At 60.7% G+C, this 22,769-nt stretch overlaps 2 protein-coding genes across 3 annotated transcripts; one reads left to right on the top strand and one right to left on the bottom strand.

The window, feature by feature from the left end:
• Positions 1-440: 440 nt before the first annotated feature.
• Positions 441-2,143, top strand: C8H11orf94 (chromosome 8 C11orf94 homolog). 2 transcript variants are annotated; one of them, XM_036862488.1, is made up of 3 exons: positions 441-1,535; positions 1,721-1,794; positions 1,988-2,143. In XM_036862488.1, the coding sequence occupies exons 1-3, from the start codon at positions 1,276-1,278 to the stop codon at positions 2,107-2,109; spliced, it is 456 nt and encodes a 151-aa protein (XP_036718383.1). In that variant the 5' UTR covers positions 441-1,275; the 3' UTR covers positions 2,110-2,143. The 2 variants fall into 2 exon arrangements, with proteins under 2 accessions (XP_036718383.1, XP_036718382.1); XM_036862487.1 differs by having other exon boundaries at positions 443-1,535; positions 1,721-2,115.
• Positions 2,144-2,221: 78 nt separating this feature from the next.
• On the bottom strand, positions 2,222-22,654 carry MAPK8IP1 (mitogen-activated protein kinase 8 interacting protein 1). Its single transcript, XM_036862467.1, has 12 exons — positions 22,351-22,654; positions 10,432-10,537; positions 8,089-8,409; positions 6,449-6,530; positions 5,334-6,146; positions 5,092-5,167; positions 4,355-4,527; positions 4,010-4,119; positions 3,791-3,907; positions 3,626-3,696; positions 3,408-3,506; positions 2,222-3,047 (listed from the first exon to the last, which is right to left on the bottom strand). Exons 1-12 carry the CDS (start codon positions 22,449-22,451, stop codon positions 2,975-2,977), a joined length of 2,142 nt encoding a protein of 713 aa, XP_036718362.1. The 5' UTR covers positions 22,452-22,654; the 3' UTR covers positions 2,222-2,974.
• Positions 22,655-22,769: the final 115 nt, after the last annotated feature.

Raw genomic sequence — 22,769 nt, 5'->3', positions numbered from 1 at the left:
TCGCAGTGGGGTGAAGCCCCTGCTGGAGCAGAGGGGAGTCGGCAGGAGCTGAGGGGATGAGGTTGGAGGGGGACGTCAGTGCCAAATCCACTGGGCCGTCGAATACCAGGCAAGAAACTCGGACCTGCCTCTAGGAGGCGGTGGGGAGGGGAACTGTTTCAAAGCTCATCTCAGTGCCGGTGGTGCAGGGTGGCCCGTGAGTAGGGGTGGAAAATGGAGCAGGACGCTGTGGCTGGAGACCTGCAACAGTGGATGGGGCTGAATGAAGACAATGGCAGGAGGGAGAGAGGGGTTTTGGTGTAACCCAGCCAGGCCTTGGGGACTGGTTGTGGATAGAGAGGAAGAGGGTGGCGTCTCGGAGGCAAGAAAATGAGGGGTTTGGGGTTAGGCAGAGCCAGGGGAACTTGTGGTTCCTGACCGGGGTCGGGGGTGGGGGGCGCCTTGGTGGGGACAGAGAATGCTGAGCAGCCTTGTGGGAGCCAGTTGTGTCCAGGACACAGAAAGGGAGGTGGTCAGTGAGAAGTCAGTGTGCGGCTTAGATTCTAAAGTGAGCCAGGTCCACACCGTGTGAACCAGGGGCTGGGCAGGAACCAGAGGGCCGCACAGCCTTGCTGCAGGCCTGTGAAGAGTCTCGGTCTCCAGCCTACCGTCACGCTGCATTTATTCATTCAACACGTGTTTACTGAGCAGCCGCCGGGTGTCAAGTACTGGGCATCCTGTAGCCCCTGCCCTCGGGAAGCTTACGCTCGAGGGGACCAGGTCCCAAGCTTTGCCACCTAACCTGAAATCCCCGTCAGCCTCAGGGGTGGTGGCAGGGCCTGTGGCGTCCCGGGGCCAGGCTGTTCTAAGCTGCGGGGAGCGGCGTAGGGAAGGCCCTCAGAGCAGGCTCTGCTCAGTGGCCTGCTCTGGGCCCTTTAGCCGGCAGGACCTTCCTGGGATTACTGAGGTACAGGAGGGAGAGATGGGGCAGTGGTGGGAGCGGGAGGAGGGGACGAGGCTGAGTGGGAGCGGTGGGGACTCTGGGTGGTGAGGGTTCGGTGACTGTGACCTCTGCTCAGGGCCTCCTGTGTGCCAGTCCCTAGGCACACACGTGTGTACCTTGCCTCACAGGTGAGGAAACCGAGGCCCACAGAGATGAAGTGATGTGTCTGCCTAGCAAGAGGCGAGGTCAGGGTCTGAACTGAGACCTGTGCCCGTAACCAGTGATGGCAGAACACGGTGTGGTGTGGCCCCTGCTGTCCATAGCGTCAGTAAGACCAAACAACCAACCTCAGCATGGAGGTTTCCAGCCTAGCCCCGGCGCTGGTGCTGACGCGGAGCCCCGGAATGGGCGCCCTTTGTGAGCTGGCCCTGGGAGTTGGCAGCAGGTTCCGTCCTTCTGCTGGGGGAGGGGCAGGCAGAAGCCTGGAGCAGGGACCCAAGTGGAAGATGGTTCTCGCCATGCGGGGGGCTCTGTCCCCCAGGGCCGCGCTGAGCCTCCTCCTCCTCCTCAACCTCATCCTGGCGGCTGCGCTCCTCCGCCCCCAGCCGCTAAGGTAACTCCTGGGGACACGGGGTCAGGGCTCAACAGGGCCAGGGGCCTGGAAGGTGGGGACTCTGCAGTGCAGCCCCTCCCTGGCATGAGGGCCCCCCCAGTCCCCACCCTGGCCCATTTCCCCCTCTGCTGGGAGGCAGTGGTTTGCCTTTGGGGCCAGGGCTGAGCACCCCACATCTCCCACAGGCCTCAGCGACCTGTTCCTGAGGAATTTTCAGCCCCCCTGGAACTCTCGGAGCCACTTTCTGGCCTGGTGGACGGTAGTATCTCCTCCTTCCCCTACCCCTTCCCCTCCTCTGCCCCCAGCCCTACCTGGTGGGGGAGAGATGCCCTAGGAGAGGGCACCCAGGTCCAGCCTGAGGGCCTTCTCCCAAATGGCATCTGCCTGGGGACGTCTTCAGCGGACGCAAAACAGATTCTCCCTCCCACTCATACCCTCTTCTCTCTCCTTAGACTACGGGGTGCGCCCCAAGCACCCATGGCCACGAGGGCCTCGACCCCTTCTCTCCCGGGCCCAGCAGCGCAAGCGGGACGGGCCAGACATGGCTGAGTATTACTACGATGCACGGCTGTGATGGGAACCCCTTATTATAAAGCTATTCTTTGCAGCAATGGCTTGGGCTTTCCTGGGATGGAAACGAGCTGAGCAAGGGAGGGGATCCAAGTAGACAGGCAGATGAGACCCACTGTGGTCCCGACAGGAAATGGCACTTTAATAGTTGTGGCCAGCATAACAGGACCGAGATGGGGCTACTGCTGAAGCAGCCAAGGGGCCTGGCTGGCCCGGGCCGGGGCGGAAGCCTCCTTTTCCTGCTGAGGCGGGGCCCCGCTGCGGCGCTCTCCCTCCCTGTGAGGCCGCACCCCTGCCAGGGGCGGGCATGCCGGTGAGGCTGGTGGTAGGAGCCATCCAGAGGCCACACAAGTGACAGGGCTGGGGACAGGGACTGCACTCCCACCTGCTGCCGTTCTCCTTGCTGCAAAGTCCTCGGGAGGTGGCTGGGTTCAGCCTGAGCTCAGGGCCCTTCGGTTGGGCTTGGGAGCTGGGGGCGGGGGTGGGGTGGGCACTCGCAGGTGGCATGAGCTTTGTCGAGGTGGGAGCCAATGGCCGGAGGCCCAAGATAGGACAGAACCCTCCGCTCCGAGGATGGGCACCCTTCCTGGCCAGAGGCTTAATACCACCCCCCAGCCCCACTCCCTCCCAATCCCTGGGCAGCCCACTCCGTCCTCCATAGATGAATCTGATCCCATATATTACGATAAACTGCATTTGCCTCTCCCCATAACCCCCACCCTCCCCCACCCTCGGCCAACAGCCCCCCACTTCCCCATCCTCTGGTAGTGGCAGGTGCCCCTCCTCAAGCAGTGCCATGTCCTGTCAGCAGCCAGCCGTCCTGGCGCCGGCCCCAGGGCCCAGGGGATGCAGAGGGCGAGGCAGCGCTGCTACTCCAGGTAGATATCTTCTGTGGGGCAGGTGTACTCCACGAACTGCTTGTAGAACTGCTGGAACGCTCTCCTAGGAGGCAGGCAGACACACCAGAATGACTGGGGAGGAACAGGATCTCCACCCAGGGTTTTCACACAGGAGCCTCGGGGTACCCGGATGGGGCTGCGCCTCCCCCAGCCAGAGCTGCTCGGCTCTGTTCTCTGCACACAGTGTTTCCTGAGTGAGATTTCAGCTGAAGAAAGGGCCCAGCAACTAAGAAGTTTGGACCTCAAGACCACCCAGCCCTCTCTCCAGGCCACTGTGGCCCAAGGACGCTGCGCAGAGCGCCGGGGAGGACTGAGGAATGCTGCCGAGCATGAGGAACGTGCTCGGGGCCTGAGACCGGGGCTGGCCACAGGGCTGGGTGCTTGGCAGGACACACACACGTACCCCACGGATTCTGCCAGGGCTTTGGTGGATTCTTCAGACACAAAGACATGGCAGGCAAACCGGTGGTCGGCAGGGTGCTTGGTGATGAACCCAAAATACCTGTGGGAGGACAGCAGTCTGTCTGGGCAGGACGGGGGCTCAGAACCCTCAGGCACACGCATGGACCCACGCCCTGAACCACCACCCACGCCTTGACCTCTTCCCCATCGTGTTCTTACTTGTTGTTCTTTGGATGGTATCCGCAGAAAGAGATGTTTTTTAACTGGAAAAAGTGGCTACATTTATTCCCCTGCAGGAGGGAGGAGAGAAGAGGGTGGTCATCAGCCTGCAGGGGCACAGGTTGGAGGTCTGGCGGGAGAGCGGGGCCAGGCCGGGGCAGTCACCTTGGCCTCCTGGGAGTCATCAGCCTTGACGCCTATCTTCACGCCCCGCATGCTGATCTCTAGGACGCAGCTGGAGGGCGGGTTAAAGTGCACGGTGAGCCGGCGGGTGGTGGCAATCTGTGGGTGAGGGATGGGAACATCAGGTGCTGGGTGGCCCTCTCCCCAGGAGAGGATGGGGACCGGGCCAGGGGTGGGCACCCTCCCCAGCGGAGCAGGTACCTTTTGCATAGCGGCACAAAGGACGTCATTGCCCTTGTGATAGGGAACCTGGACTGAGCCCAGGAACTTCACCCGGAACTGGTCCACCCAGTCGCTGTTTTTGGTCAGGGCTGGAAAGCAAGTGTGGAGTGAGAAGTGGCAGACCCAGCACAGAATGCACCACCCAGGGCTGCCCCGATTTGGCTGGGCCTCACTTTTCTCGATTGTGAAATGGACCTGAAGTCACCGCTGCCCGGCCCCCCCACCCTGGGTGGTAGAGATCTGGAGCACAGGTTTGCCCAGCAGCAAATGGGGGCAGGGCAGACGGGGTGCCCAGTGGCACCAGGTGGGGGGAAGGAACACTACCTGCCATATGTTCAGGCTCCTTGGTGACCTCGATGGCGTAGTAGGCAGGAAAGATGCCCCGGGCACCCGTGCGCATGTTGTAGGCCTCATACCAGTAGTCCTCAGCCTGCAACTCCACCAGCAGAGGGTCATCCACTTCCAGCTCAAGTTCGTCTTCATGTCGAGGCACAAACCTGTCTCCAACAAGGGCCTGTGAGGAATTCACCACCCAGGCCCCTCCAGCCAGCCATCTACTCCTCACCCTGCTCTGGGGTCGGGGGTTGCGTCGGCATCGCTGGTTCAGTAAACATTTGCACAGCGTCCCATGTGCCTGTCACTCCTGGGGTTTGGGGGGAGGCCAAGGTCAATCAGACATGCATCTGCCATGGAGGAACTCGCAGCCAAGGGAGCAAGTGACCAGGGCCACTGATAAACTGTGAGAGGTCACAGGACGTGAGTATTTCCACATGGAAGAGGGTGAGAGGTAGTGGGTTTTGTGTGTGGTCAGGTGTCTCTCTTGGGCACCCTCCTGGGCCCCTGCCCTGGCCAGATTAGGTGCTCAGTCCTGGGCTCTGGGCAGCACAACACATTGCTCCGAAATCATCCATTCCGTCCCTGAACTCTTTGAGTTCTAGAGGGTGGACACTGTCCACCTGGGGCTGAGTGGTGGGGCTGGGTTTAGGCCCGGGGGGGACGGCAGAGGCAGGGAGGGTTTGGCCCCGGCTGCTGCCTGGCCAGCCCAGCCCTGGGGCTCTCACCTGAATATGGCCCGGTGGGTCTGCTCCTGCTCCTCTCCATTGATGACGCAGGAGAAGAGCCCGAAGGACTCTGCACCTGTAGATGAGGGGGACGGGCTAGGAGAGGGTGGTCCCAGCTCTGGTTGAGGCTTGCGGGGCAGGTAGAGTGCTCAGTCCTAGTGCCTTGAACCAGACGGACCTGAGGCCACCTCCCGGGGACACCCTCACCCCCATCCCCACACAGCTCCCTGCTGCCGACTTACTGGAGGAGCGAGAGCGGCCACTCATGAAGACGTTCAGGAACTTCTTGGAGAAGTGGACATCGGGTTCATCGGGCGTGGAGTCCTCAGAGAGGCAGGCAGGGGGCCGAGGCCGGGGGGCCTCCTCGTACTCCTCCCCAATGGCCGACTCGTAGGGGGAGGAGGCAGAGGCGCAGTTGTCGTAGACGGTGGCCGAGTCGCTCTCGTCGCTGTAGTCACCGAAGCATGGCCGCAGGCTCACCAGCTCCAGCTGTGCGTGCTCATCCACCACCAGCGTATACTTGACCGAGTCGTAGGACAGGGCGCTGGTGTCCGAGCTCAGCGAGGCCCGTGGAGGCGGCGGCGGCTCGCCCAGGCTCCCCCGCCATCCTCCACCTGGCGGCTCGGCCCGCTCCGGGGACGACAAGCAGTCGAAGCCCTCGTCCTCCTCGCTGATGGAGGGGTGTGGCCGCCCTGCAGTTGCCGGGTAAGTGGCAGGGTCTGGGTCGGAGCTGACCGACATCCGGCTCTCAGCTGGCGGCAGGAAGGCGGAGTTGGGCTCTGCAGGGTCTGGGGGCCTCTGCACTGGTGTCAGGTAGATCTCCTCGGTGGCCTCCAGCCGCACGTCCGCCTGGTAGTGGATGCGGTCTCGATGCGAATGGCCCCGGCCAGCCGGTGGGGCAGCAGGGGGGCCACCGGGAGGTGCCATCTGGGTGGCAGCGCTTCGGCGGCAAGGGCTGTCGGTGGAGGTGCCTCGATCCTTGGTGGGGGCGGGGCTGCCTGGGGGCGGCAGCTCATCGCTCAGGCAGATGTGCTCATGTGGAGGTGTCTGCTCCCCTGGAGAGCAGGCAGGGCAGTGCTGAAGGCAGGTGCCTCGCCCCTGACTCCGAGGCTACCTGCTCCCTCCACTCAGCATGTGGACACAGACACCAAGATAGAGCCTCAGGGGCAGCAGGCCTACGGCAGGCTCTGGGGCCAGTCCTCTCACTCCAGCCACAGCCGACAGCGGCTGGGCCTGCTCAGGCCTGTGGGACAGGCAGTTCACCTCTACCCAGCAGGCTGGAGACTGCTGGTTTGCTCTCTGCAGTGGGGACTGAGGGCACGTGGAGGTCCAGGTAAGGGAAAGGGTCGCAACTTACCTGTCTTCAGTGGTGAGGATGATCTTGACACCCGATCCTGCCAACTGTGCTTCTTGCCCAGGGAATTATTATTCAGTGTGTCCTGTGCAGGGAACAAAAGGCCCTTGTGACAGCAGCGCTCAACAGTGCCCGGCACAGGGAGGCCCTGGCCCTGCCCCCATCAGGCCATCCCTAGGCCATTTGCTGCTCCCCCAACCCCCTAACACTTGCCAAGGGCCTCACCCCCAACCCTCTGGAGCAGGCGGAAGGGGTGGCAAGTCACAGCCCTCCCAGCCAAGGCTATTGGTGCGAGACAGACCACCCCTTGGCTCAGGGAAGCTGGCCAACCCTCATGGAGATGCTCTCATCAGCCTCAACAAAGGTGGTGATGGCCAACGTGAATGGTGGTGAGTGGGGGAGGGGGGGAGAAGCAAGAGGCATCCAGGGACAGAGCCAGACCCCCAGCCTCAGACATGGAGGGTTTACAAGGAAGATGCCCACTTCCAGCCCAACTCCCCTGGAGCTCAGGAAGCTATGGCCTAGGGAAGGGGCAGGGACATTCTAGGAGAGCCAGGAGGAAGGCTCTCCCCAGCAGCTCCCCTGGCTTGGGGGACTGGGATGAATCATACAAACGACGAATCCAGAACATGGTTTCCCCACCCCCCCCAAGAGCACGTGACAGAGGAGTGACAGATGTAGTTGTCAGAGGCCTCCTTCCTGGATATCAGGGCCACCCACCCCACATTCTCAGCCCCCTGGGACCCCTCTCCACGATGCCTACATACAAGGCTCCCTGCACACAACTTAGCCCCCTCCCCTGAGGACACCCTCACAGGCTCTCGCATGCATGAGTCTGGCTGCCAAAACCCACCCGAGAGGATCCTGGGAAAGGGACCAATCCTTTCCCTGCAGCCCCTGCACCCTCCACCAGCAGCCCCAGCTCCCTGAGCCGCTCCTCTGTACCTCTCCAGACTGGGCCTGGAAGACAATGGGCCGCGGCCGGCTCTCCCCGACCCTATTCAACCCTCCTTGGCATCCAGCCACCCAGTCCAGGGGCCCTAGGCCCCCAACTCAGCCAAGCAGCTCCACCTCCCATTTCTCTTCCCTGCCTTCTGGGAATCCCCAGCTGCCCACATTTCAAACTGGCTGCTGGTCCCCATCCCTAGCGCTTCAAAATTTCCCATGACTTTCCCCTGACCCGACCACTTCACATGCCTTTTTCTTCAGGCCCCGCTTCTGCCCCACCTTCACCGGGAACCCCATACCCTTGCAACCCCTCGAAGCCCTGTTCTCTTACTTCCCTACTTCTCTCTTCACCCGCATCCTTCCACTACCCCTCTCAGCCCTTTCATTCCTTCAGCCTCTCCTCTCAAGGCTCCAAACCCAGCCAGCCCCGCTCGGCCCCTCTCACTTAGGACAGACTCCACTTGCCCTCAGCGACCACCTCCCCAGGGACCTCCCCCTTGGGAAGCTACGGAAGCTGTCAGCAGGCCCGAGACTTCTCCCTCCTCCGGACTGGCAAGTGACTCTCCCGCAGCCCCTCCTGCCCCCCGGCCCGTCCGGGCCTGGACCCTGAGACGCCCGGCGCCCCGAAGACCTCCCGGGGCCCTGCCCCGGGGCACCGCCCCCTAAGCCCCGCCCCCAAGCCGCTGGCTCCTCACCTGAGACCGCGGCACCTGCGGGAAGAGGTTGAGCGTGGTGGGCCGCTTGGGCCGGTACGTGTCCCCGCCGCCCGGGCCCTGGCCCTGACCCTGGCCGCGGGGCGCTGTCTCCTGGCGGGGCTCCGCCTCAGGCGGGTCCGCTCCCGGCCGCCGCGCCGCACGCTCCTCCTCGTCCTCCTCTTCGTCGTCCTCAGCGCCGGGAGTGTCCCCCGCCGCGTCGATCAAGTCCATCTGCAGCATCTCGGCCTGCAGCCGGCTCCCCCCGCCGCCGCCGCCGCCGCCGCCGCCGCTGCCCCCAGACAGCAGCCCGGCGCGTGGGGGCTGCTCGGCGCGGACAGAGGGGCGTCAGGAGGCGGGGAAGGGGCGGGGCCAAGGCCGCCGCGCACCGCCCCCCGCGCGGGCGAGTCCATTCCGCGGCCGCAAAGAGGGGGACAGAAGAAGCGGAGCAGGAGCCCCGCGCGAGGGCTGTGCCCTCCCGCGCCTTCGAGGATGCGTGAGGCCGCCTCCTCCCCACGTCAGGCGGCGCCTTTTGCACTCCACACTTCTCCCCTCCCCAAGGTCCCCCCTTCCCGACTCTTTGCACCCTCCCGTTCCCTTGGCAACGGCCAGTGACCTCACCCGGGTAGTAAGCCGAGCCCAGAGTGAGGTCACCGCTGTTGCCATGGGGACGCAGGGTCGCCGAGGAGTTCGGGCCCCACAAGGGATGGGGACGGGGTTTTGAAGGGGGCAGGGAGGAAAACTGAGGAAACAGTCTCAGCCAGGAGGGCCTCAGTGAGGACAGGAGGACCTGAGCGCGACTGGAAGAGGGATGCTGAGGGGGAGGAGCAAGTGGCAGGCACCTGGACGAGGCAGTGGCATCCCCACCTTCCTCGGTCCTCAGGCTGAGACCCCTCCAACCTGAGGTTTTCTCTCAGGCCAGTCTAACTTTAAGAGCCCCGTTCAGAGCCCCCCGTTCTAGTTCCAGCTCTGCCATTAACTCCCTGGCACCTTGGACAGATCCTCTGACTCTTCAATTCCCCCACCAGTTAACTGTCTCCCCGCTTCCCAGAGAGGTGAGGACTCACTGGCAAGAGTACTTGATGGCCCCCTGGAGCTTGTCTAAGGCCCCACAGGGTATGCCCCGAGCTAGTACTGCCTCAGGGTCCTGCTCGTTGCAAGGACCACCCTCTCCAAGGCTCTGCTTGTGCAAGTGGGAGTCCGGAACAGGGGTATGACCTTCGAAAAGCTATGTTAGTCCAGAGTCAGTGGCCTCTGCCTCCAGCCCTTCCTGGCCTGGCCAGAGGGTGGCGGGTTGGAGTACAGGGTACTGGAGGGTTAGCCCCACCCCTTGGTTTCCTCTTGCCTGGCAGAACTTACAGAATCTCTGGGGGCAAAAGGAGGTCAACATAGAGGCACCCCATCCCAGCTCACACAGCAGCTCTCCTTTGCTAACCATTCTCCCAACACCATGTCTACTTCGGCTACCCACCCTCCCAGGGGCTGAGAGAAGCTCTGGGCTCTGCAACCTAGCTACGCACTTGCCTTCTGTCTCCTGGCTAGCGGCCCCTTCTTCCTGGGGTGGGGCGGGGGGAGGTGGGAGGGAGGCCCAAGAGGGAGGGGATATAGGTACACATATAGCCGATTCACTTCATTGCACAGCAGAAACTAACACAACATTGTAAAGCAATCATACTCCAATTAAAAAAAGAAAAAAGACATAGGGGGATCCTTATCTGACTCAGTCTCTCCAGATGCTGGGGACCTCCTGGCAGGATTCAGAACTTTGGGAGCCGAGAGAGCCATCTGTCCTATGACAAAGCCATGGGGCCCAAAGCAGCAGCAATGCTGGATTAACCTTCTAGAGGGACCTTTAGGACGGTGGGCCAGAGAGGGTCTTCGAGGCTGTGTGGTGTGTTTGGTGCAATGGTAGCCAAGGGAGTGTCCTGGCTCTTTTTCCTGCCCCAAAGCACTGTAGATTCCACCAGACTCCACCCTGCTCTGCCTCAGGCCCTCTGCCAAGGCAGCTTTGGAAAGGATTTAGGGTAGTCCTGAGGCTTCCCTTAATTCTGGCCCTAACTGCTGCTGTCCTAGGCCTCAAGACTTCCCGCTCTCTCCCTTCTTGTGGGCAGTTGAAGGAGCTATCTCCTGCCTTAGCCCCTGGCAAAATAAATAAATAAATAATAAATTAAGAATCTGAGCACTCAAGATGTGCCAAGCATTGTACTGGATGTTTCCTGCATGTTATTTCATTTAATGAGGGTGCCACACAGACCCTGAAAGCCCCTCTAGATATGGGGACACCTTCAGTCCCGTCCCTACCCATCCTGCCACCCCACTCAGGGGCTCCCGAGAGCCCACCCTTACCCGTAAGGACAGGGTGTCTTTGCACTGCAGGCTGATGCCACACTCATCGGTGATCTCGGAGAGGTCTTCATCCTCAAACTCCTCTAGGCTGATGTCATGGGTGAGCCTGGTGGGGACAAGAAGCCAAAGTTACCACTCAGGGGATTGCTGCCAGCGGGTCGAGGCCCCCTGATGCCTCCCTAGTACCTCTTCCAAGGGGCAGCCCCTCGAAGGCAGATCACAACCCCCAGAGGATGGGACCTGGGATCCACCTGTGCCAGTGCAAGGGGTACTGAACAGGCAGGGAAAGAGTTTTGGGCTCATGTCAAAAGGCAGGCCTCCTAGGGTGGCCGTGGCAGGGGAGGCTCCAGGTTACCCCAGCTTTCCCAGCTGGGAGTTGTCCACCCTGCTGCCAATCAGGAGGCCATGCCTAGGAGGCCCAGCTGGTCAGAGCCTTGGCTCTGCCAGAGAAACAGCTCTCAGGGTCAAGGCAGGTGCCAAGGCCAGTTCACCCATGGAAGAGGCAGAGAGTTGAGAAGAGACTCCAAGGGATGCCTGGAGGGGGGCTCCCTGTGCACGGCAGTGACAAAACCCAAGGTGCTGGCAGAGGCCCCACCCCAGCCTCCGAGGAGTGCTCCATGTCCCCAGCCTCCGAGAAGTGCTCCAGGTCCCCAGCCCAGGAAGTCCCACGCCTCGTGAGCCCTGGGAGCAAGTGCAGGGGAGTCTGGTGTCAGTCTAGTTTCAGCCTCTTCTAGGAGAGACCATGCCCCTGTTCTGTGTTCTTGGTCTCATCAATTCGAACACAAAATCCTCTTGCCTGGCACGTGGGCCCCGAACAGGAGGCTGCCCAGCTGGGGGCAGGGACAGCTGGAGGTGTCCTGAACACAGGAGGCAGATCAAAGCACTTCAGCGAGGGAACTCTACCTGGCTGTGTTAGAACCCTCTCCGCCCAGGCCAACCCCGGGCCCCAACCCCAGACTGCAGGGCTGTGCCAGCCCCTGAGGCGCCTGCCTGCTGGTCCCCTCACCTGCTCAGCCCCAGCCCCGGGGACCCTGCCCGGTTTGGTGTGGGTGGGACATTGGGAAAATTCTGCTAATGAAGTTGGGGAGAATTCTGAGTCTTTTCTTCAGTAAGACCAAGAGACGGAGGCATAGAGAATGGAGACCCACTAGTCCAAGGTCACCCAGGAGAGGTGGTGGGCTCAGCCCCAGGGGGATCCTAGGAGGCCACACCCTCTGCCTCTCACCTCAACCAGACCAAACGGACACCCGGAGCTCAATGGAGCTGCCCCAGTACTTCCCCTCCCCCACACCGGTCCCCACACCCCTACCAGCGCTCCCATTGATCCTCCAACCAGCTGTCATTGTCTGGGCTGGAATCCATCTTCAGCACCAGCTGCATGGAGAGCCCAGCCCGGCTGGGGGGCTGCGGGGCCCCAGGGCCGCCCTCTCATGCCCAGAAGGGTGGAGGTGCCAGGGCTCGGGGCAGGGCTGGGGCCTCGGGCCTCCACCGCCTGGGCCTGCCTTTCTGAGTCCAGCCCGCTGCAGAAGGCTGGGGAGCTCATTAAAAATAGATGGGCTGGAAGAAGAGGCAGCGGCTGCCGACCCGGCCCCGGTCCCAGCTCTTCCCAGACAGCCCTCAGCTGCAGGCAGCTTCCTCCCCTGGCCCTTCGCGCTGCCGCTGCCGTCAGCCTCCCCCCGCCCCCCTCCCCCGCGGGATCAGGTTACTGCAATCGATGCCACGGCTCCACCTGCCCTTCCAATGCCCCTGTCGGGGGCTGGGGTGGCCCCCCTCCCTGGCCCAGGCTTGTAAGCAGATGGCAGAAATCTGGGATGTCTCCCCCCAAAAGCCAGCCCCTGATCTGCTTTAAAGGGCCAGCACCACAATTAGGGCTCCTGGTAGGGAGATGGAGGGGCTTCCAAAATCCTCCACAAATGGACGCCCCATCCGCACAGCTATTCGCTCACCCCCATACCTCATCAGGGAGGTTTCTGTGGGCCCAGGCGGCCTTCACACAGTGCTGCCTGGGGTGGGTCTGGGCTGCCTCTATTGCCCACCTGGGTGCCCCCTCCCCAGGGCTCCATCCTTCAGTACCCATCCAGGAAGTGCCTACGGGAACCGGAGGCGCCACAGCCAGGGCTAAGGCCAGATCATATGTGGATACCTCTCACAGCAGGGCAGGAAGGGCAGCTTGGGAGCTAATGAGCCTCCTGGCACTGCGGGGTGGGGGTGGCATAAGCGGAAGCTGGAAGGTCCCTGGAGAAACAGCAGGGGAGGAGGTGGGAGGGAGCTGGATGGACATTGTGCTCTTTAAGGCCTCTCCTGACCTGGAGCCCGAGGGTGGTAGGTTCCCAGGGCTGGGGGAGGGTGGGGAGGACAGCCCAGCCCAGAAGCCAGAGCAGCCCTGCTCAGTCTGGCACAGGGCGGCATCTCTGGCCCTGGGATGAGAACCCAGTGGCAGGCACTAAGCAAATGGTTAATATACACACTGGCTGCCTGGCCAGTCACAGAGAAGTCACTCCTGGGACTCAGTCAGCACCAGGCAGCTGCAGGACCACTGGGTGTCTAACCCAGAGGTGCCCTCAGACGCCCCCTGCTCTGCCGGTGACCTCTGCACACATCTGCATCTCCTCGTCCTCACTGCCCAGCCTGGTCTAGCTCCTGCCTCTGCAGTCCCAGACCTCCGCACTGGCCTGCCTGCCTCAGTTTCCCCATGCCAGCACCGTCCCACCCCACCCGCCACTATCAGGCGGAGCTGTCCGAAATGCCACGCTTTCGCCCCCCACTCAAAACCCTCCAAGATTCCCTGCTAGTGGCCGACTCCTTGGCTTGGCATTCAAGATCTGCAGCTCCGTGCATGACTGCCTGCCTCTTGCACCCGCCTCCCCAGTGTCTAACCCATCACTTGGATGGAGCACGTGGCAGGCTCTCAACCTGTGCTTGCTGGTAGAAGGCTCAGTTAAGCCTGCTCCTCCAGGAAGCCTTCCTGGCCCCCTGTGTCAGTGCCTTACAGCCCTCCGGGCAGCACTCACTGGTCCCCTGTCATTCCCCTTGCTTGTGATTGGCGTCACCCTCTGCGTGGAGGCGAGGCAGTGTTGGGGAGCAGACAGGACGAGGCCTGCATCAGACGCCCTCCCTCCCCTCCCAGGAGGCTCCAAAGGTAGATGGAGCTCACACCCTGCTCCCACCCTGCACCCAGCTGGTGGTGAATAAAGGTCCCCTCCCTCCCAGTGAGGTCTGGAGGGCAGAGCTGGTGAGGTCATCTTGCATACACCAGGCACCCAGTGCGTGTCTGCTAGATGTCCGTCAAGGACAACCTCAGCCCCCACCGGCTCCTCTCAAACCGAAGTGTTCAGGGCAGAGTCTCTTCAGGGTCTGGCTTGGACCTGGGCTGGGGCTTCTCAGCTCATCGCTACACACCTGATCTCAGCATCACCTGATATTCCCACTTCCTGGGACAGCAGGTCTGGGGGCAGGCAGGGACAGTTGTTATCAGCCTCTACAGATGAGGAATGAGGTTAACTGAGGGCAGTGGTGGAAAGAGCACTGGGCTGGGGCTCAAAAGCCTGCACTTGGGACTTCCCTGGTGGTCCAGCAGTTAGGACTCTGAGTTTCCACTGCAGGGGGCATGGGTTCGATCCCTGGTTGGGGAATTAAGATCCCACATGCAAGCGTGGCACAGCCAAGAAAAAAAAAAAAAAAAGCCTGCACTTGATCCCTGGCTCTGGTGGGGTGGGTTAAGGGAGCTCCTTAATCTTATTTTTTTCTCATAAGCCAGGCAAGATGGTAGAATGGCTGCCATATCAGGCTCAGAGGCAGGAGGCCTGAGATCAAATCCTGATTCCTTCGCTTATGAGAAGCAGCCGCCCCATCTGCTGAGCGGCTGCTGTGCCCTGGCCACCAACCTTCTTTATGCTCTGCATCTCCCTTCATCCTCACTCCAGCCTTGGAAGAGGGTTTTTATTCTGTCCATTTTACAGATGAGGAGCACTAAGGCTCAGACTTAAGATGCCATAAGTCTGCAGTTTCCCCATATATAAAATGAGCCCTCCCCATATCTGGGTGCTGGTAAATTTAACTGAGTGGAGTGTTTGTGAATTGCAAGGTGATGTGAGGAGGTCACAAACAAGGATCAAGGGGCTTTACTGATTATGAAGTCCCCTTTGCAAGTCATACTCCCCCCACCTCCCAACCCCCAGCCCCAGTCCCAGCCCTAGCCCTGCCCTTTCCTCCTGCTTTTCCAGACACCAGGTGTTCTGGGTCTCTCAGCCGAAGCCCTGGGATACCCTTCATGGAGGGAAAGCTAAACAGACCCTTGGTCCCTCCAAGCTCAAGGAGGGCAACTATGGGGAGGAAGGAAAAGATGGAAGGGAAGAGGGAGGAGGGGAAGGAAGGAAGGAAGGGAGGGAGGGAGGGAGGGAGGGAGGGAGGAAGGAAGGAAGGAAGGATCCCTCCTGAACCCACTGATCCACCTTCCCCATGGAGACCTGAGCCCTGAGCACCACGAGGCCACCTCTAGATCTGGAGACCCCAGCCCTTTGGAGGCAGCCGTTGCTGATCAATCAGACCTGCTTGCCCATTCCGGTGAGATGGTTCCTGAGGTCTCTCCATATTAGCATTTGGTGACTCGATGTCATGGGTTTGGTCTCTGGAGACCTCCCTGACCTTTGGCGTCTATCTTTATATTCCAGGCCCCCTCTTCCGTGTTCACCTCGTCGCCTCCCACTCCGGTGCCCCAGTCCCTTCCTCTGGCCAAGCTGGCTCCTCACTGCATTCTGAACATGCCATCCTCAGGCTCCTCTTCCCTGAGCCGAGCTCCCCTAAATGAACAGATAAGCCTCTGGTGTTTTGATGTTCATGTCATGGCCTTTTCCCTTGCCACGTGCTGTCACATCTCCCTGTTCGCCTCGTTCCACCTAGAGCAGCTCTTTCTAACCTGCTGTTTCAACCCAGTAGTAGGTGGAGTTAGAAATGCATGCGAAGTGAGGGTTAAGTGGTAAAGTGCTGAGGCTTTAGCTGAGCAAGGCCAATCAGAGCCAGGCATCTGGTTGCTCAGAGGCCATTTTTGTCTTCCTGTTCCTGGCTCTCCTGGAGTGAGGTAAGGATGCCAGCTGAGTGACCTTGGGTCCTGGCCATGGTGTCCCACGGGCCCCTCTCATGACAGGGGGCATCTGTGGTCCAAAGGTCCAGCCTGTCTCTCTGCTGCCTTCTGAGTGCTGAGCAGAGCTGCCCAGTGGGCTCTCAGACACGTGCTCAGGCTGCCCTACTCTAAGCAGCTTCCCCACTTCCCTCAGGCTCCCCTACAGGCCATTCTCCGAGGGGCCACCAAAACCAACATTTGAAATGCAAATCTGGTCTTGTCACCCCTCCCCAGCTCAGAATCCTAACAGCTTCCCCCCAACCCTTAGGGAAAGGGGCCAAAATTCTCACCTGTGGCCCCTCCCTTCCCCTCTGGCCTAGATCATTGCCCCCCCCCCCCACCGCCAACTCTCTAGGCTCCCTTAACAAAGCCTCCTCTCACCTCCCTGATCAGGACGAAGAGCCCTGCTATGGGCTGGGTCCCTCTTGCCGGTGTCCTGAGTCACTGTAATTTTACATTTGGGCTCTGCAACCAGTGGTGGGCTCCCCTTAGAGGCAGTCCATCCCTGAGGGCGGGATCGTGTCTCTCTTGACCAACAGTGGGTGGTGCCTGATACGACAGGTACTTAATGAACGTTGTTGAATGAATGAACCACTGGTGTCCCCAGGTCTTTCTAGATTTCCCCCTTGGAAATCTTTATGTCAGTTCCCCTTTCAACTCAACTTCCTGTGTCCCCGCCCCCCACCTGCATCAGAGTCTGGGGTGGGATGTGGAGGCCTCGGGGAAGGTGGCACTGGCTGGAATGGGGGCGAGCCAGGCCCAGCGTCGTCCTCAGAGCCCTCTCTCCATCCCACCCCCAGCTCTGGGTGGACCTTGGGGTCAGGCCGGGTTTGTTCCTCTGGTCTGGAATTCCCTTCTCAACTGTGTCCACACTGAGGTCATCTTCACTGAAAACTGAAACCAACCCAAGAAACAAGTCTCAGGAGAAAACCCTTACTTGGGGTTATCATGTGTCTCAACCGTGGTGTTGATATGGAGCAAGAACCCTGGGATCTGGTGACTCGACTTTCAGGAAACTATCCTGAGAAAATAATCCCACCCAGGGAAAGACCTTTATACACAAGGATGTGTGTCCTGGTAACGGCAAACAGCAGAGGGAGTATAACTCTCCTTTGGGATGAACGTTATAAAGTCTGTGTACTGGGACTTCCCTGGTGGTCCAGTGGTTAAGAATCCGCCTTCCAATGCAGGGGACGTGGGTTCCATCCCTGGTTGGGGAACTAAGATCCCACATGCCGCGGGGCAACTAAGCCTGTGCGCCGCACCTACTGAGCCCGCACGTCACAACTAAGACCCGACACAGCCAAATAAATAAATTAAATAAATAAAGTCTGTGTATTAATGTAGAAAATGGCAACTAATACAATGAGCAGAAGACAGAACGTGTCACCTTATGGCTCCACATGATGATTCACACGCAGGAAGAAACACTGACAAAACACGGCTGTGAGACGTGGTGGGATCTGGGGGGTCTTCTCTCCTAGTCCTCGCTGGGTCACACCTCCCACCAGCCGCCTCCCGGGCCTGGCTCTGGCCCCTCACAGAGCTGGGTTTCCTGAGGGCATGAGACCCAAGGCCCTGTACCCTGTAGGCACTAAATAAATGCCTATTAGAGGCAGTGCTGGTTGACCCAGGCCCTGTGTGTTCCAAGAGAGCATCTGGCACCGGATGAGGCAAGGCCCACGGTCGACGCTCCTAGAGATTCCCTGAACGAATCCAAGAGCAGGGTCAGGGGTCAAAGACGGCACCCAGGATGGGCAAGAGCCTCTGGAGTGGGGACGGGGCCAGGGAACCAATCTGTGGGATCCACTGGGGCCCCAGGAATCCAGAAACCAAATTTAAGGCTCTGACTTCCAAGAAGGGGGGTTGAAATCCTGCCCTGGCCACAGCCGGCTGTGTGAGGCGAGTCCACGTTCTGTCCCTGCACTGGAGGTTCATCGCAGCTGGCCGGGGCACTGCCCAGGACCTGGGGCTGGGGCGCAGCGGCCCCGGCAGCCGCAGCTCTTCATCCCCCCCGCCCCAAAACGTGGCTGGCTCCCGGCCTCACCCTTCGCTCTGTCTCTCTGGGTGTGACGCTCTCCCTGAGGCTTCAGGCCATCACACACTAAGTGGAGACTCCCAGGGTCTTTAGCCCCAGCCCCATCCTCTCCTTTGAGCTCCAGACCCCAAACCAGCTGCCTGCTTGAACCCTCCAATTGGCTCCCCCAGTGATCACCAAGCTCAGATTCAGCAGGCCTCCGAGTGACTTCACCACCCTGCCCGTCAAACCTCTCATCTCCTGCAAGGCACCCCCTCCCTCGGGACCTAGCATCATCCTGGACTCCTGTCTCTCCTCCCCCCTCACACCAGGTCCCTCAAAAGTGGGTTAATCTACCCTCTGAATCTCCCTTACATCCTCCCCTGTTCCTCCTCCTCACCCACAGAATGGCCAGTCTCCCAGCAGTCTCCCAGCCTCCCTGTCCACTCTCTACCTGGCAGCTGAGATACCATCTTTAGTTTAATTAATTTATTTTTGGCTGCACTGGTTCCTTGTTGCTGCGCGTGGGCTTTCTCTAGTTGCGGTGAGCGGGGGCTACTCTTCGTTGCGGTGCATGGGTTTCTCATTGAGGTGGCTTCTCTTTGTCGCGGAGCATGGGCTCTAGGCACGTGGGCTTCAGTAGTTGTGGCGCACGGGCTCAGTAGTTGTGGCCCGCGGGCTCTAGAGCGCAGGCTCAGTAGTTGTGGCGCACAGGCTTAGTTGCTCCGTGGCATGTGGGATCTTCCCGGACCAGGGCTCAAACCCGTGTCCCCTGCTTTGGCAGGGGGATTCTTGACCACTGCACCACCAGAGAAGTCTCCGAGATACCATCTGATGCCGTCATTCCCTGGACCTCTGCTGGCTGCCCCTGCTTACAGGTGGACAGGCCAGGGTCCCAACACGACCTTCGCGTTCCTGCATGCCCTCTCTCCGCACTTGTGCCAGACCGGGCGTCACACACCCTGCTGGCTCGCTCCTGCCTTGAGCCCTCCGCCTGGGCCGCTCCTTCCCTCTTCACCTTTCCTCCTCTTGGGTGACGCTCACTCCCCCACCAGGCCTGGGCTGAGCTGACCCTTCCCTGACCCAGGGCTCCTCCAGGCCCCTGACCCGAGTCACAGCACACCTACCGCCTGTCTGGTAAGGCCTTGTCTGTCTGTCTGACTACACTGACCACACGTCTGCACGACGGGCCAGGCCCCTGTCAGTGGCTCTGGAATGTCTCAGTGAGCCTGGCAAAGTGCAAGCACTTGTAGGTTTTTTTGGGGGCTGTGCTGCACGGCTTATGGGATTTTAGTTCCCTGACCAGGGATTGAACCCAGGCCCTCGGCAGTGAGAGCACGGAGTCCTAACCACTGGACGGCCAGGGAATTCCCACAAGTACTTGTTGAATGAACGAAGGAACAGCTGAGTGCATAGCACCTTGTGAAGAGATGCGTAGGGAGGGCCCTTGTCTCTCACCCCCCAGGCAGTGTGGAGGCAAGAACACCACCGCCACGCAAGGAGTCCTGAGGCCCCGGTGCTGCCCCAGCTCTGCTGCAACTTGCTGTGTGTTCTCGGGAAGCCACTCACCCTCTCTGTCTCCTTTTAAGTAAAAGGGGAGGAGGATGGGCTGGACGAGCTGACCTTTAAGGTCCTTCTCATCCGCGCTCCCCTTCCACACACCCAGGGCAGCCGCTCACTTTACTCCCCACGAGCCTCCCATGTGGGCTGTCCCACTGTCCCCCTCCTACGTCCCACCACCCAGCTCAAGGCATCCGTTGCTAAGTTTCTAAATTCTCTCACAGAATTTCCTTAAAATGAACATGTATCACTTTCATGTTCAATTTTCTTTTATTATTTTGTAAGTTACAGAAGTAACCTATGCATGTGGTAAAAATAAGAAGTCAAAGAAGTCTGTGAAGTAAGTGAAAATCCCTCCCCCGACACAAGAGCCAAAGGTAACTACTAGTAACTGGTTGGAGCATTTCTATAATCAGGAAAAAAAAAAAAAGGACATGTTTATTTAAATCAACTATCAACGAACAAACGCTCGCCACCCTCCCAAATCCACACCATGCGTCCCCCTCCACAAATTCTCCTCCGTTGTTTTTACTCCAGGCTCTCTCTTTCCAGGGTGGCTCTGAACTCAGACTGCGTTCAAACCCCAGCTCTGCCACTTATCTAACCTCTTCATGCCTCAGTTTCTTCATCTGCAAAGTGGGGATAACAGTAACACTCTGTTTACGTGGTTCTGGGCAGGACTAGATGCTCTTGCACAGAAAGTGCTTGGATTGGCAGCTGGGCAAAGTGAGGGCCTCCCAAAGCGGCGGCGGCGTTTACAGCGTTATTCTCTGACAGTGTGCACTGTTCTCCTCTGAATTCTCCAATTTTATCTTGAATTAAATAAGAAACCACTAAGGCATTATTGGGCACCTACTCTGTGCTGGGCATTGGGCCAACCAAAGTTTAGGTATTGACTCCTTTTGCCTTCTGGAAGCTGACAGTGGTGCTGGGGGCACACGCGCGCGCACACACACACATGCACAATAACACCAATAAGAACAGCCCTACGTGAATGCAGCTCTTCACAGCCCTTAAAACACTCAGCATGTGTTGTCTCATCCAAGTCTTAGGACCGCCCTGAGCAGGGGCCAAAGTCGGCGTCGTGGAGGAGAAACAGAGACTCAGGCCGTTCAGCACCCACTCCTGGCACGCGGCTAAGAGGACCGAGCCAGGATTGAAACCCAGGCCAGAGCCACAGGAGAGCGGTCCCCGCCAGGGGTTACACCAGCGGGTCTGAGAACTGTGAGAGGCGGGACGGAGAGCCGGCGGGGCGGGCCCTGAGGGGCCGGAGACACTGCCCTTATTATTCCCACACGCGGCCAGGCCGAGGTGTCCCGGAGGGCGGGCCCACGCCTCAGCCTTGGCGTACTGCCACTCTCGCCCACCGGGCCCAGGGATGGACACACTCACTGGCTGGCCCGCCTCGTCAGCTCCTCTCCCTAAGGCGTCCATGGTAACCTGCCTGCCAGGGGTGGGGCGGAACGGAAAGCACTGTCACCTGGGGATGGGGTAGCCGGTACGGGAGGCCAAGCTGTCCTCTGGGCCAGAGGCAGGGCCTGGAGGTAGAGTGGAATGAACATGCAGACCCCGGTTCCAGTGCAGCCTCAGGCTCTGACTCCCTTGGGGTCCTCGGGCAAGCCCCCCTGCCTTCCTGAGCCTCAGTCTCCTCATCTACAAAATGGGCAGGCCCATACCCATGCCCAGGGTGGTTGTGAGGGTGACCTGAGCCAGCACAGGGAACACGCTTTGAGCCGTAATGAGCTATCTAAATGCCCGCTGGCGTGGAGGGCTGACACTTGTTGAGCGCCGACTTGATGCACATTAAGGAATCAATATTAATTAGCTCACCTAACAGATGGGATTCAGAAAAGACAAGAAGCTTCCCAGGTCACACAGCTAGAAAGTGGTAGAGCTAGGATTTGAAGCCAGGCCTGTCTAAGCTCGATGCTCTCCCACTACAGAGGGGTCTCCTGGAAGGGAGGCAGCGTTTGCGTCGAGGCGGTGTGTTTCATGTCAGTGGGGTCAGTCTCAGACCTCAGCCCCGTTACTCTGAGGCACTAACCCCAAAGCCCCCCGGCCCTGGAGCCTTCAGGCTTGGTCTCCTCCATCTGGTCCCCTCCCTCTGGTCTCTTCCAGCTCAGCTCAGGGCCTTGGGGGAGGTTTCTAATCCTGATGATGCCATTAGAGATTCCCAGGGGTCCCCGCCCACCTGAGAGCCGGGGAGCCAGCAACCCCTTGGTCTGAAGAGGGGCTGGCGCCAGAGCCCAGCTGGGGCCTGGCTGGGGTGGGGGCCGCAGAAGGGAAGGCGCCAGCTCATTAGCTGGGGAAACAATGGGGAATGTCTAGGCCTCTTTCTCGGAGGCTCTGGAGCAGTGACACCCTCCTCTTCCTCATCTCCAACCGGCCGGCTTAGGAGGGAGGGACGTTCACCCCTTCTCCCGCAACACCCTCTGCCACTTCTCTGAACTCCACCTCCCAAGTGCCTAACACCAGATGGGGGCAGGGAGAGAGGTGCAGGAGGAGCTCAGATCAGGGTCCTGGGTAGCTACCCCAGCAGGAACCATCCCACCAATACCCCTGGCTACTCCTGGGCGCTCCAAACTAGACTCCCTCTCTCCCACAGCCGGGCCTAGGATCTCGGGGTTGGGGCCGGGCCTTCTGCACCTGCACACACCTGACCAGGTCAGGGCTTGCCCCAGTCCACGGAGGGTCCTGGCCACGCCAGGCCTGGGAGTTGGGCCCCTCTGGCCAGGCAGGACTCGGGGAGCGGCCTACGACTCCCTCCTTCTTGCACCAAGGCTGTCGGTCGCCCCAAGAAACTGGGACCCGCGGGGCACCCCGGCCTGCTCCCATCTCTATTCAGAAGCCTTCTGACTGGGCACAGGCAAAGCCCCAGACGGCCTGCCTCCTCCGGGATCTCAACGCACACGCCAGGCCTCGCCGCAGCCCAACGTCGGGGAGAAGGCGGCCTCCGCGCCCACTCCTCCAATTCCAGCTCACGATCTCCTCGCCTAGGACACGGAATGGCGGAGGCAGCCGCACCACGGATATGCAGCGGCCATCAGTCTGCACCTGAGGCTGAGGGGGGGCTCTGGGGGCTCTGTCTCGGGAAGAGACCCCATCCCCACGCCGCCCTCTCGTTCCGGGGTCTGGTGTGTGTGAGCTGGGGGCGCGGGGGTGGGGGAGCCCGGGCAGGTCAATCCTGGCCGAAGGGCGGGGCGCGGCGGCCGGAGTTTCTCACCTGAAATTGGGCGGCGACGCGATGTGTAGCCCCAGGAACGGGGAGGCGGCAGGCGGGGACGCGGCCCCCCCGCCCAGGCCGCCGCTCTCTCGCTCCGCCATTCTCCCGCACAGCCCTGGCCATCCGGGCGGAGCGCGGCGCGGAGGCGGCGGCGGCGGCGGCGGCGGCGGCGGCGGCGGCGGCGGCGGAAGGGAAGGAGGCGGGGGCGCGGCGAGAGGCCGCCGCCGCGGGTATCGGGCTGGGGAGGGAGAGGCGGGCGCACCTGCGCAGGGAAGGGCGCAGTTCCAGACCGCGCAGCGCTCTCGGGACTGGCGCGAGCGCCACCGCGCGCGCCCCCGGGTTCCGTGCCGGGGTCTCGTGCGCCCCGCCTCCTGCCCCGCGAGCTCCGCCTTCCCGCGCGCGCTCTCCAAGGTGCTGAA

This window comes from Balaenoptera musculus, chromosome 8, assembly GCF_009873245.2.
Source record: "Balaenoptera musculus isolate JJ_BM4_2016_0621 chromosome 8, mBalMus1.pri.v3, whole genome shotgun sequence".
NCBI lineage: Eukaryota > Metazoa > Chordata > Mammalia > Artiodactyla > Balaenopteridae > Balaenoptera > Balaenoptera musculus.
Note: the sequence above shows the minus strand (reverse complement) of the source record. Positions and strands in the feature narration are given on the sequence as shown.

Excerpts from the sequence above, each read along its gene's own strand:
- C8H11orf94 (XM_036862487.1), top strand. The coding sequence starts at position 1,276 with ATGGAGGTTTCCAGCCTAGCCCCGGCGCTGGTGCTGACGCGGAGCCCC. Across the intron at positions 1,536-1,720 it reads CTCCGCCCCCAGCCGCTAAG|GCCTCAGCGACCTGTTCCTG; the intron begins GTAACTCCTGGG and ends CATCTCCCACAG.
- MAPK8IP1 (XM_036862467.1), bottom strand. The coding sequence starts at position 22,451 with ATGGCGGAGCGAGAGAGCGGCGGCCTGGGCGGGGGGGCCGCGTCCCCG. Across the intron at positions 10,538-22,350 it reads GCGTCGCCGCCCAATTTCAG|GCTCACCCATGACATCAGCC; the intron begins GTGAGAAACTCC and ends TGTCCCCACCAG. Across the intron at positions 3,507-3,625 it reads TACCATCCAAAGAACAACAA|GTATTTTGGGTTCATCACCA; the intron begins GTAAGAACACGA and ends GTCCTCCCACAG.